Source organism: Corapipo altera, unplaced genomic scaffold (genome assembly GCF_003945725.1).
Source record: "Corapipo altera isolate COAL_440 unplaced genomic scaffold, ASM394572v1 56, whole genome shotgun sequence".
NCBI lineage: Eukaryota > Metazoa > Chordata > Aves > Passeriformes > Pipridae > Corapipo > Corapipo altera.
Window position 1 is genome coordinate 2742366 of NW_020884896.1, and position 13096 is coordinate 2755461.

At 40.2% G+C, this 13096-nt stretch overlaps 2 protein-coding genes across 5 annotated transcripts in view; one reads left to right on the forward strand and one right to left on the reverse strand.

Annotated features, from left to right (window-relative positions):
• Positions 1-2169, reverse strand: part of LGI1 (leucine rich glioma inactivated 1) — a 33522-nt gene extending 31353 nt beyond the window's left edge. Inside the window, exon 1 of one of the 2 annotated variants that reach the window (XM_027647950.1) lies at positions 2043-2169. The gene's annotated coding sequence lies outside the window, so the exon portion shown is untranslated. Of the gene's footprint in view, positions 1-1946 lie in introns of both variants that reach the window. The other variant, XM_027647948.1, reaches the window with a different exon arrangement.
• The window catches only part of LOC113949412 (protein FRA10AC1), a 37342-nt gene that overhangs the window by 12902 nt on the left and 11344 nt on the right, over positions 1-13096 (forward strand). The window contains exons 1-7 of one of the 3 annotated variants that reach the window (XM_027647954.1): positions 2266-2379; positions 6536-6612; positions 8614-8706; positions 8791-8836; positions 9707-9783; positions 10471-10554; positions 11037-11121. In XM_027647954.1, the coding sequence (XP_027503755.1) occupies positions 2347-2379; positions 6536-6612; positions 8614-8706; positions 8791-8836; positions 9707-9783; positions 10471-10554; positions 11037-11121 (495 nt within the window). In that variant the 5' untranslated portion in view covers positions 2266-2346. Of the gene's footprint in view, positions 1-2265; positions 2380-6535; positions 6613-8613; positions 8707-8790; positions 8872-9643; positions 9784-10470; positions 10555-11036; positions 11122-13096 lie in introns of those variants that run through there. The other 2 variants (XM_027647953.1, XM_027647955.1) reach the window with 2 other exon arrangements.

Below are 13096 nucleotides of genomic sequence, written 5' to 3' on the forward strand. Positions count from 1 at the left end.
TTGCCCCACCACTATTACTCAGACACCATAGCAGGATAGTCACAGGAGCTAGGCTGGTAGAAAATTAAATACTGCAGTTCAGCAGAAGTGGTCAGATAAGCACCAGGGCCACTTAAAGAAGAGGAATGCTCTCTTCAGTGGCAGCTAACCCATACACTGATTTATCTGTAAAGGAAAGCTGTGCTTCTAAAGTTTGGCTGTACAAACATTGAAATCCAACTTAAAACTGTAGCACCTCCAGCCCTGCAAAGAGTTATGACCCTCTCTTCTCTTCCTTTTCCCATATCTTCCAGTCCTGTGGGACTCATAAGGGAGAAGTGCCTTCTTGGTGTCAAAGCATACTGTTCCTGGATTTAAACTGTGGACATACTCCCACAGGAGCAAACTATGATGCACATACCAGGGGTTAAGGACAGGTTCGGTTCCAACTTCCAATTTATTTGGGAGGCCATTTCTGATCCAGTTCCCCAGCTGTAGCTTACTGTAGCCCATATACAAAAACCAATCGGGTGATGTTTGAAAGCAACACAGTCAGATATCAGAAAAGCATAGCATAGCAAGATGAAATTATCTAGCTGCTATTCTGAGAAAAGCTGTTTATAAAATAACTTCAGCATCTACAGCAGTTGCTATAGTTGGACTCACTGCAGAATTTTCCTGTCCCAGAAACTTTATTTTTTCTATATGCAGGCTTTTGTGGCCACAACACAATGCCAAGAGATTCAAGAATTGTAAATCTTTCCTCTACCTTTCCCACTCTTCTTCAAAGTGCATAATCAATGATATGTTGGCCCATTTTCCAGAATCATGTCAGGATTCATTCACACTAAAGCAGTCTGGCATTTTCATAAGACAGGAACAACAAAAAGATGCCTGCTATTACAGCTTTGAGGGTATACATTATTTATTTTGAGATATTTAAATTATTAATTAGGAGAATTCCATTTTTGCAACAGTCTCTGCCCTTTAGAGGAAAAGGGCCACATTCAGTAGGACTTGAGCAGAATACTGCATACACTCAGATAAGCATAGTCCCACTCAGTTCCTTTCTGTGGGACACTTTAGCATCACCTTTACATCCCTTCGCAGCAATAACATAATGAGTAACACAAACACTAGGTCAGTAGAAAAAATACTGTTGTTTTTAAAAGGGAGATTTGGTAGCCAAGGTAAAGAGGTACACTGTCAACTATGGTGTGTGATCACCATACTGTGTAGCAGCAACTACCTATAACTTGTATTTTACACCCTGCATACTGCAAGGACAGCAGTAGTATTTTAAGTATTTCCCCGTATTAAGTGTATCTGTGGTTTAAGAATCTAAATCAATAACACAAATGGAAACTTTGATGCAGTCCAGAAGAAAGTATCCGTGATGGATTGATTAAAGCATTTCAGAGCTCAGCAGTCAAAATGCTGGTTCAGGTATTGTGTTTGATGGGAAACTAACCATTCTTTGACAGCTACTTGCTGTATCTGATGACTTAATGCTGAAGATTGGTACTTCCCAGCTACCTTATCAGAAAACACTTTCAGTTTATAAAGCTCCTCTCTCTGATACAACCCGCACGCTCTAAAACTCTATTGCCCAGTTGCCGTCGGTCCTCACAGAGAAACTGGGTCACATACGTTCTGGGTCACATTTTGTCCTTCTAGCTGCGAGATGGGATCGAAAAGCAGAATCGGAGTTACAGAACGCCGTGCCGAGGCTGTGCCGCGCCGAGGGCAGCGCGCACCTCCCGCACGACACGGGCACGCCTGGCAACTGCTGCCCGCCGCGGAGCACCTCCCGGGGCCCTTCCTCCCTGGGGCGTCCCCTTCTCCCTCAGGGGTCCCCTCCAGAACGCCGTCCCCCCCTTCCCCGACCCCTCCCGAGGGACCCTTTCCGCCGGGCCCCGGTGCCCGCAGCCGGGTCTGAACCAGTGCCCCCCGTAGTGGGGACTGACCTGCCCGAAAGTGCCGGGGCTGGTGCGGGGGCGAACCGGGGCGGGGAGGAGAGGGGCGCGCCGAGGCCTCTCCGAGCCCCTGCGGCCGAATCCTACCTTCCCAGAGGCGGAGACCGCGGCAGCCGGGGCCGCGCACCGGGTTCCCGGGCAGGGAGACTCCCCTCGCCCCTAAACATGATGAGCGGCTTTCCCCTCCCCTCCCGTGCCGGCTCGCCTTCGCCCTCCCCCGCGCCCCGCTGCCCCGCGCCGCCCGCCCGCCGCGGAGAGAGGGAGGGAGGAGGGAAGGGAAGGGAGCCCCCGGCACGGGCGCGCTCCGCCTCTGCCCCGCTTTCCGGGAGCGGCTCGCGGAGCAGTGCCGGCTCTGGGAGCAGGGCCGGGCGGCGCAGGCGGCACCGCCGCCATGGAGCCCAACCAGCTGCGCCTCTCCGCGGCCGTGAGTGGGGCAGGAGAGAGGGGGAGGAACGGAGGGGGCCCGGCAGGGACAGGCCCGGCGGAGGCCGCGGCCTCCATGGCGGCGGGGCCGGGGCGGGCGGGGAAGGGCCGCGCCGCCCTCCCCGGACGGGCTGCCGGGGGTTCGCGCCCGTGCCCCGCGCCGGTGGGGGGGGGACGGGTCAGGCGGGCCGGGAGAGGACTGGGCGGCTTCCAGGGCATGAGAACGGCTTCAAAGCCGCGTCGGACCCACACCGGCCGGCCTTCGATGTGACTTTTCTCCGTGGAGCTCCACAAAATTTTAATCCTCGCTGTCGTGGTCTTCTGATGCCTACCTTTTACTCCTGCTTCTTCCTTCATAGTTTTAATAAAGGGGCAGTATCTTGTGGGTGCTTTTCTCTTTGTCAGGGCCATTCACTGTACAGTATATGCAAGCACTCCTTGTAGTTGATTTTACAAGGAAGAGTAAATTTGAAGCTAATTGAATTTACTCTCAGGTTTTTCCCCCCAGGTTGCGGCTACAAAGCCTCATAGACATCAGGGTGGGAAGAGTGTGTTACAGTGAACCATTCTGACTTTACACATGGCACCCTTTATCCAGACAGGATAAAGCCAGTCAAGCCCTCTGGGATCAAGAGATCCCACGCTCCCTTCAGTCCTTCCCAGAGTAGTTTGTACCAAAACGAGCACTCGGGCCTGTTCTGGGCCACATCTGGGCTGTGAGCAGACATGAGCACAGACCTGTGTGCTGGGCAGATAAAGGGAAGGATGAGTGACGCTTATGACGGGAGTAGCAAGATTAGGGCCGAGGTCAGGAACCACGAGTTGGGAATTTTTGTCTAGGATTGTTTTGACTTTTTTTTCTTTTTTAACTGCTTTTTTGTGTTCAGCTATATGTTGTGGTCAGGAGCCAACATGAACTGTGATGTGTCCATTTCACTAGTGTGCATTTACCTCATTAGAGAGGTGCCTTCTCTGGATGCAAATACCTGCTGTAAATGCAGTGCTGGGGAATCTGTAGTGTCCTTTATTGAGATCAAGAGTTGGTATCTATGTCTGCCGTCAGCTGTGCACAGCATTCATTTATTTACTGGTTTTAAATTGCTGGGGTTTAGGACTCCTAAGTTAAGTGGACTCTGTTCTGTCTCCGATTGTTTCATTATTAGTTAATCCAAGATGTTGGGATTACTTAAATGTGAGCTAAATGTACCCCAGAACATATTGGTATTTGTTTTAATTTTGTGGTTTCAGTTTGTTTTGTTGTTTGGGAATAAAAAGTTCAGAGTTGATGCAACAGATGAAATACACCGTACCATTTAAGTTACATACCTTTCAGGTTTGCATTTTGATAAAACACTTGATATTTACATTAATAATTTACTAAAAGCATTCTGAGTCTGACAAATTCCATCAAAGCAAAGTTTATATTAAAGGGTTTATTAAATAATGAAAATAATTATTTTAAATATTGTTTACAATTTTGCATGCCCATGTCTACTTCTGCTACCTTGGGCACAAAGCTTTGGTATCTGCCCCTCTTTTACTACAGTTAAATATTAAATACATTTTCTTTATCTGGGGTTATTCTCTGGGTTTTTTTTTTCTTGTGGGGAAGGGAAGAAATCTGTCATGAAATTTTACAGTATGAAGCAGGTGTGTGTTTACATTGTCCTTCCAAAATGCAAAGATTCATTTATGGATGAGATTCTTTGATGGAGTTCATGAAATGTTTTACCTAAAAGTCAGGTCATCTTGATATCATCCTAAGGCATCAGGTCAGTAATTGTTCAGTCCCAGTCTCCAAGAGTGCCATCCGGCACTGCTGGAGCTGCTGATGCCAAACTCAGCTTCAGTGCAGTACCTGCCCATCTGCTGTTGCCTTTGAAGGAGGAGTGATCTAGAAGTGTCGGGACGTCAGTCATGGGTTGTATTCTTTTTCACTCTGAATTCATCTGTGAGCTATTGTAGTGATTCAGAGGAATGTCTGAAGCTGTGGAGAGTTTTCCTGTCGGAAGAGCAGCCTATGCCTGCCTTAGCCATACTTGCCCTTGTATTCACAGTTAACTTTTCAAAAGGCAGTCATCAACTTCTGAGAGCCCTACAGTATGATTCTGTTGGGGCAGCGTTTCTTGCGTCTTTTTTTCTTTTTGTTTGAATCGTTCCTGGAACCAGTTGAGAGCTGATTACTGAGGATGTCTACTTCTTTCCTGGGCCCCATCATCCAAGGTCAACTACTTAGTGAAAATCTCCTTTCATTTGATCTTTCTTCTTTTGGCCTTTTTCTATACTTCTTCTGTCTCGTGTTGACTTTCATGCTCATTGTGTTGGCTGGGACCTTCTCCCCTTTTGAGTGTGAAGGAAGCTCTCAATGTTCATCTGGGAAGCATTACTTTTGCTATTTAAAACATTCCCGGATTACCATGATATTTTTTAAATTTAGAGGCCAAATATAAATATATTTTCTGCACACTCTTTCAGCCTTTTCTAAAGACCACATAAGCTTTGTTAATAAAAGTAGTGGTAGGCTGGCTATTAGAACCACCTCAGCTATGGAACTTAGTACCGCTGCTGCTCTTTTGCCAGTGCGTGACAGCCACTTACAACAGACATCTGCTGCACTTTTGTTTGTTTGTGTGTCTGGTAACTGATAATTTTTCTGTTTCTTGGGAAATACAAAACATAAAGGTAAATCAGAAAGTTCTGGTTTGCTTTTGTTCAAATATATATGTATATGCAAGCTATGTGTCCTTTAGAAGAATTCAAGAGTGGAAGGAACATTACAGTATTAGTTTATTATTAGCAATAATAAAAAATAAAAAAAAATCTTAAAACCAATCCTTCACTGTCAGTTTGAGAAGATAGTGTTTTACATACTCTGCGTGATACAAATCGATTGTTGGTGTCAGTAGACAAGAGAAGGCACCTCATCAAAATTATCCTGAAGAGATGTGTCTTTTTTGCAGTTTGTGTTTCTCAGCTTTTTGTCTGAGGAGGGGTATGATTGTATGTAATGTAAGAATCAACTGAATCAAATATGTTTCTTTTCTCATTCACAGTCTGAATTACCAAGATACTTAGGTAGTGTGTATTTGAGCCTTTCCACATGCAGATATATAATAACCTTCCCTCTTGTTTTTACCTCAGTTGTGTAAAAGTTTTTTTTGGTGTCTGTGCTGGTTTATGCAGTTCCCAGCTCTGGCTGCCCTCTCCCTGTGCTACCCCTTCAGCTGGCTGGTGTAGCTGGTTGCAGGGGCTCTGGATGAACTGTCAGAAAACTGACCTGAGTTAAAATACTCTTTTTTGGATAGGTTCCTTTTTAACTTGGGTGAGTTGTTTTGTCTGGTTCATGTGTAGTTTCACAACTGTAACTGAGCGACTGGAAAGAAGGTACCAGAGTAAGAGTGAGGGAGAGGAGATAGGATCTACTTAAACCATTGCTTCTGCCGAAGGAATTGAACATAGTATTGTCCCTTGAAAAATGGAGGTGATGTATCTGGGCATCAGTCAGTGCTTGGTTGCTGAAGGCATTAATTTGGCATTGTAGTCCCAAAGTTTATGGAAAAAAAGACTTCATTTCCTGGTAGGAATGTTGTGCTGATTAGGTGGTATGTTTTTGCAGGCATGTTGTTGGTTTGTATTTTAGTTATAGTTTCAATCAGATTTCCAGTTACCAGTATAAGATCTAATGATCTAAAATGCTGTACCACAGCCCAAGAAACTTTTGTTCCCATCTTTCTTTGTTTATAATGTGGGCATATGGGTTGCTGTCCTCCAGCCCCCTGGAAGACTTGCTTCTGGGGAGAATACTCGCCTTTTTCTTATATAAGGAACATTGTTTGAAATTAGAAACCAAAGGTATTTATCATACTTTTGGTTTTCTGTATCTATGCGAAGATTAAATATGGGGACATCTGCATATAAATTATTTATAGAGGGATCTTCAGACAGACTGACAGTGTCTTCCTTTACGCTGTGTTATTTGGAATATACTCTGCATTGTCTGTTGAATTTGGCTTCATTTAGACGTATGTGAGAATTTGCACTTTTTTGCTTCCTCTCTGTCTTTCTCCCTTATTTATACATGATAGACAGTACTAATTTGTAATTATGCCATATCCATGTTACATTAGCAGATATATTGACTGGTCTGTTATTTTCAGGCACGTGGCCATGGAGGCTATGATTCTGATTTCAGTGATGAGGAGAGTGGAGAGAAGTCTCTGCAAAAAACTAAAAGGTAATGTAGTATAGACTTAACACTTTGCATTACACATTTTGTGCAAATGGCCTCTTAGTGTGCATAGAAGATGATGCTGTTGTATGTAAAGTCTGGTGTTGAAATGGTTTTTGAAAAAATCAATCTGATTTCTGCATCTCCTCGTGTCAAGCTTGCCAAAGCTTGTCATCTCCTAGGGGCAGCTGATTGAGATCTGTTCTGCCATCTCCATCTGTTGTCTATATCCTCCTCAGTTCTCAGAGCAGAGTGTTTCGTTTTTCCAAGCATTAGTATCCACTGCTGGGATTTGGCAGCACTGTTCACTTCACTGTGAATCCATCAGGACAAATGGAACTGCTAGGAGAGCAAGGCAAGAAAGGCCAAGTGGTAGCAGGCTTTGTAGATATAAAACATATATAGATATAAAGTGAAGAACTAATGCTACTTCTTTGTTATTTAATTTATGAAGAGACCTGGGAATTGGTGAATTGTGTTGTATTCAATCCTTGAAGTGTAACTGCACATCTCTTATTTGAGATGACTTTTGCTAATTCTTTCAGTAGTTCCCACAATTAGTGACCTGGAAATTTGTAGTCTGATTTCATTATATTGCAAAGATTTTTATTTATTTATGTATTTATTTTGTTTTGGCAGTGTAGTCCTTTGACACTTTCAGCACCATACTGAACATTTGGCCCACATTATGCATGTACTTTTCTTTTTTCTGTCTCTCCCTTGCTTTTTACTGGACTTTGTTTAAGAAGACTTTCTGGAAACTTTCCTAGGTCTATTGCATATTTTCCTTTGTAGAAAAATTGAAAGAATGGGTTTTGTAGTGTCTGACTGCATTCTGGGAAAAAAATTTCATGTTTTAATCACTGGAATAAGAGCAGGCATTGTGGTGTTTCATTTATTTTATAAATATAGCTGTTCTCCATTAAAACAGTGCTGGTTTTGTTCAGATTTTGTTTTCTTTAGAAGGCCATTATACATTCTACCCTTCCACTTTCGAGGTGGAATATTAACTAACCATCAGGAGCCTTTCAAAAATACCATCATTATCCTTGTTCTGGCACACTACTGCTGATTCCCAGTAGGGCTCTTATGTGGGTTCACTCTATGTATATATCTTCTTGCTCTATGATGATATTTATTTTCACTTTAAGGAAAATAGTAGTCTTAAATTTTTTCCAAATTGCTGTTTTATGGAGTCTCCTTATGGGAATTTTGTACTTACAGATCCTTTTGAGCAAATGATGCCCTTAGTTTCTAGACTTCTATTCCATAGCTTGGAATACAAATTCTCTGGCTTGCTTTATTCAAGTTTCTGACTTCCATTTTTTCTGTCAGCTGATGATTGTGGAAAAATCTTTTCTTCACCTCTACTCATGAATGAAACTAACTAAATATACCTTTTACTAGCTAAAATGCATCTCTTTATAGTTAACTTTTTATTACTTTGGTGAATTCTTAAGGTATTTTTAGCTCTGTGTTTTAGAACAAGTATGGTTCACAACATGGCAGTTGAGTTTTAAATTTGTGATTCATGTGATTGCACTACAAGAGGCAGAGCTGTTTAATGAGGTGATGGGCCATTGGCATGGAAGGGTGGGATAGGGTTATTAGCAGTCACACTCATTCAGTGAGCACACTGTCCTTTCTGTTCCTACTTTGCTGTGTAGCTGAGATTTGTAGCTGAGATTTGTAGAGGACTTAGAATGTAGAGTGAAACTTCGGAGGTTTTTCATTGTGGTTCTACAGTGATAGTATTGATAAAAATAAATATTACAAGTGGCTGTTTTAAGCATTTTCCTTTAAATGCTAACTGTAAGTGATTGCCTTTCTGATTTTGTTCTGCAAATGAGGTAAAGCCCAAGCTGATACTGGTTCTGAAGTTTTGTTTCATTCGTGTAGAAACTAGCAATATAACAGTTTTTGTAATGGAAGGTTTGCCATATGGAAATTCTATTGCTTATGGAAAGTTCTTGACTAACTTTTCTTCCTTTTCCCACCTACCTTTAGAACAGAGGAAGATGGCCTTCTGGTAAAGCCGTTCCAAAAAGCAAAGCAAGGCAGTGTGGTTCACAGGCAATTCGCAGCTGAAGAATGTGATAGGTATCTTTTATGTACTGCTTTTGTGAGATATTTTTTACCTTAAGGGAAAGATAGCTTTCACTGAAGCATGTTTGTTATTAACAGGGAAGAAGCAAGAAAAAGAAGATTTCACTTGATATCAATGAGTGCTGTATCCTTCTGTTTCGTTTTTCTTCAAGTTTGAAGGTGGGGCACAGGTTATCCATTATGGTAAAATACTGGGATTTCTCAGTTATGACAGTAGTTGACAGTGCAGTACCAGATATTGAGTCGTTCTTCAAAGGAGCTACTTTTTGTTGTTGAGATACAAGTTAATTGAAAAAGAAAGCATATATAGTGTTTTTATTTTAAAGAGACTTATTTTCTGAATAAATAATTACGAATTTTGCTCAAATTGTGGTACAAAATGTGTTTCAAATTATGTCTCTGAGGCCAATGTGTTCTAAAAAGCATTACATAATTTTCCATGATTTGCATCTCCAAACTAAAGCATACAACTTTTACTTGTATGTTGACGGTAAAAATGTAATAAATTGTTCCCTTTTAGTAGCCAGACTATTTTTATAATGCAGAAATACAAACTTGTTTTAAACCAAAACTGGAGTACTGAGAAGCTGTTGTCTAAATTACAGCTGAGAAAATAAACCAAGTTTCTGTGTATATGGGTACAGAGCATGTTTGATAAAGGAAGACAGTTTTATAAAGGTCTGGCAGCTGAATGAGGTTTTAAACATGAAATTGCCTTGAATTCCTGTATTTGGAAAGTAGCCTCTACAAGAGGTTATTAAGTAAAAGTTGCTAATTAATTCTGTTCTTTCTGGAAATTACTGAACTGTTTGTGAGGAAAAAAATGTCTTTCTCTTAAGTATACAAAAAGTTTGGGTTTTTTTTTGTGGGTTTTTTTTGTTTGTTTGTTTGTGGGGGGTTTTTTTGTTTTGTTGTTTTTTGGTTTTTTTATTTTTAAGCTATGGTAAAACAAAAGAAGATAAGTTCTGAAACAATCCTTAATTGCTTTATTCAGTATGAAAGACATAAAAAGTTAGTACATGACTACATTTTATACTATGGTGGCAAAATAGAGGACTTCCGACGAACTGGGTGAGAACCATTAGCAAACTTTCCCCTTGTGACCCTAAAGCTCCCCTGTTATATCAAGCTGGTAAATATATATTATAAGTTTAGGGGCAGAAGCAGATGTGGCTGTGTGTGAAATTACTAATTTTTTTTGTCAAAAATGGTAACTACAGTAGTTGTAAATTGTAAATCCGAAAAACCAAAATTGCATTGTTTCATTTTGGTTGCATATTTTTAGATAAGACCTTACCATGAGCTGAATTATTCTTGTTTTGTTATGCAAAAAGAAAGATGACAGGTGAGCATTAATTGAAGGTACATTGAGAAATATCTGTCAGTACCTTCAAAATAACAGTCTGAAATACTTTTGAAATGTGCAGAAATGCTATCCATTGTCCAGAATAATGATAACCTTCTTTAGAGATATATATAACTGCCTTTTAAAATTACTGTCTTCAATAAGGAGTATAAAAAGTGTTTTCAGATAGGATCAAGTCATCCAGAATTGCAGTGGCCATTTTCCACCCTGAGTTTTTTTGGGAACAGGTATGCCAGGGAATACCTTTTTGGTAGTTTTATTTCATTGCAATGTATTCCTTTATGCTGTGGGGTGGAGATCATAACTGTGAAATACTGATGCTTACCAAATTATTATTTGATGGACTTTTCACTTTAATATTACTTTGTACTAAAAAGTGTGTCCTTTTATAGAGCAAATGACAAGACGGATCTCGATGTTATTAGAGAAAACCACAGATTCCTGTGGAATGAAGAAGACGAAGCAGACATGAATTGGTACTGAAAATATTATAGAACACGTTATTTTTAGATCACTTGTACTAAATTTGTAGTGTCCCCTACTAATAAGAATTACTGTGCATACTTAGTGATCATTCTTTGATCTTTGATGCATTTGAAAATGAAAGACCATTAGGAGGTCTTTCATATTGCGATAATGCACAAGTGGCAACATGAGTTGATGACAGAAAAACTAATAAATAATTGTGCATTCTCTGAGATTCAAATGACTGTTCTGAAAACTCTGAAGAAATCTGAGTTTGAAAAAACATAGTTTAGTATGTATTTTAGCAGATTTATTTTATGCATATTTTTCCAATTTCATGGAAATTGCTCCTTAGTTTAATAAGTATGTATCTGTTTCATTTCTCTGCAACTTGTGTTCTTTGCATGAAACAACATGTCTTGTTAATGTCATTACAATGTAAAGTGAATTATGTCATGTTCTGTATTTAATAAAAAAATACCTTTTGTTATAGGGAGAAGAGGCTTGCAAAGAAGTATTATGATAAATTGTTCAAAGAATACTGCATAGCAGATCTCAGCAGATACAAAGAGAATAAGGTATGTTTAATTATTGTAAATCACACTGGTTTTGAAGTATGTCCTTTTTTAAAATTGCCTTATGATTGTGGATACATTGTGAAACCGGAATGTTGTACCCCTTCCCTAGAGAAAGAGTTGTGAGAATTTGTCAAGTTACTTAATAAGCAGCAGCAGTTTGAATCCAAGCATTGTCACCGCCCCAAAAATGTGCTTCTGTGGGAATACGAGCATTTCTGTCAGATGGTGTTTTATGAAGAGGTACATTGTGTGTGGAAAAGGCGGAAAATGCAAAGGGGTTAAAGGAAGAAGGCTAGAGAGGTTGCTTGGAGAGGAGCAATAGATGAAGTCTAGAAAACCCTGGAATGTTAGTGTTAAAAAAAAAAGTCTAAAAAGAGTTTTGTACTTGAATGCTGGCAGAAACAATTTTGGAAAAGTCTATTCTAAAGTAACATCTTTTGCTGGTTGTTCTTTTTTTCTGTTTGTGGAAACAGGATCTGTATGTGCCTTGTAAATAAATAGAATTTCTTAAGAGAAACAGCCCAGTTCCAGCACCAGGTTTTCTTCTTAACTGGAACAGCCTTTATTTTCTCCAAGTTTTTGGCTGACTAACTTCTTAGTCAGAGAGCATACAGGAATTTTCTATTGTGGTTTTGCAAAGAGTGTAGCTAAACTCAGATGTGTCTTGGTGTTAACACACAGTAACCCAGTGCTGTAAACAGTGTCTACATAGTTCTTTTAGACTATTTATAGTATTGAAAACTACATTAACTGGTAAACAGTTGAAAGAACTGAGCTTAACTCTATTAGGCGGAAAAGATGATAGTCATCTAAAGACAATTGGAACAGTAAAATGTGAACATTTAATTAAAATTAACAAAAATTAAAATGCTGAAGATGCCTTCCCTCCTTTTTTTGAGCAAATTTCATTTTATTTTCCTGTAGCTGTTTCATATTGCTCAATGTCCTCTCTGTCCCCTAGCTGATTTCCCTAGAGCAGACTTACAGATTTTGTTTCTTTCACTACTGTGCCAAGTTTCCGTGTGTTTGCTATCTTTTGTGGGGAAACCCTTCTGCCCTAGATTTTTTTTGTGTGTGTGTTGTGTGAACAGTATTTCCCTGTCAGACTTCAAGTGTGTCTGTCCTAACTTTGAGGTCACTCTTAATTCCCATTTATGCACATAAGTCCTTACCTATATTTTTGGAATTGCCGTGTCAGCATAACTGCTGTGTCATGCAGTTTGTAAAATATTTATGCTTTCTGTTCTCAAATACGTTCTGATCATATAAAAGTCCTTTCTTAGAAATTCTTAGAAAAATAGGAAAAACAAGAGATTTTTTTCAATTACTGATTTATCCATGCCTATGTTTGGTAGAGAAGGATTTCAAAGTAGGCTTTTTTCTTGGAAGTCTGAAATGGGCTGCTGATCCCATTCACACCAATGGAATGCAGTCTCTGCTTTCAGATTTTTCCTGCCTTGATTTTTTTTTTCTGCATTTTGAGAAACTGTTGGATATCTTTAGCCTCTTGTACCTTCTGTTTTGCAGTGCTGGTGTTATGAGAGGTTGCAGGGTAGATAACAAGCTTCTTACCTGGCCAACTTTTTGTATGATAGTTGTTGATGCTTTACATGATGGTACTTCATATTGATATAAGAAAGTGGAAGCATTGATTTGCTGGAACAACCTCCCCAGTGGCACGTTACAATCCCCAGGGCTGGAGGTTTTGCAGGTGCAATTGCACAGGTTGCTGGATAATCTCATCTCTGCTCCCTTTCCCATGAATAGTTGAACAAGGTTGAACAACAATGATTGTCGAGGTGCCTTCCAGCCTGGGCTGTTCTTTGATTCTGTTGGTTCTATATCCTGCTTAGATGGTGTCAAAGTAAAGTTGGAGGTCAGTTTTCTGTAATGTTTTAGATGTTTATATTGCACAGATTGAGACTTGCACATACATGCTCATCTGGCTTTTCACTGCTGTAATTGTTTTGCTCCA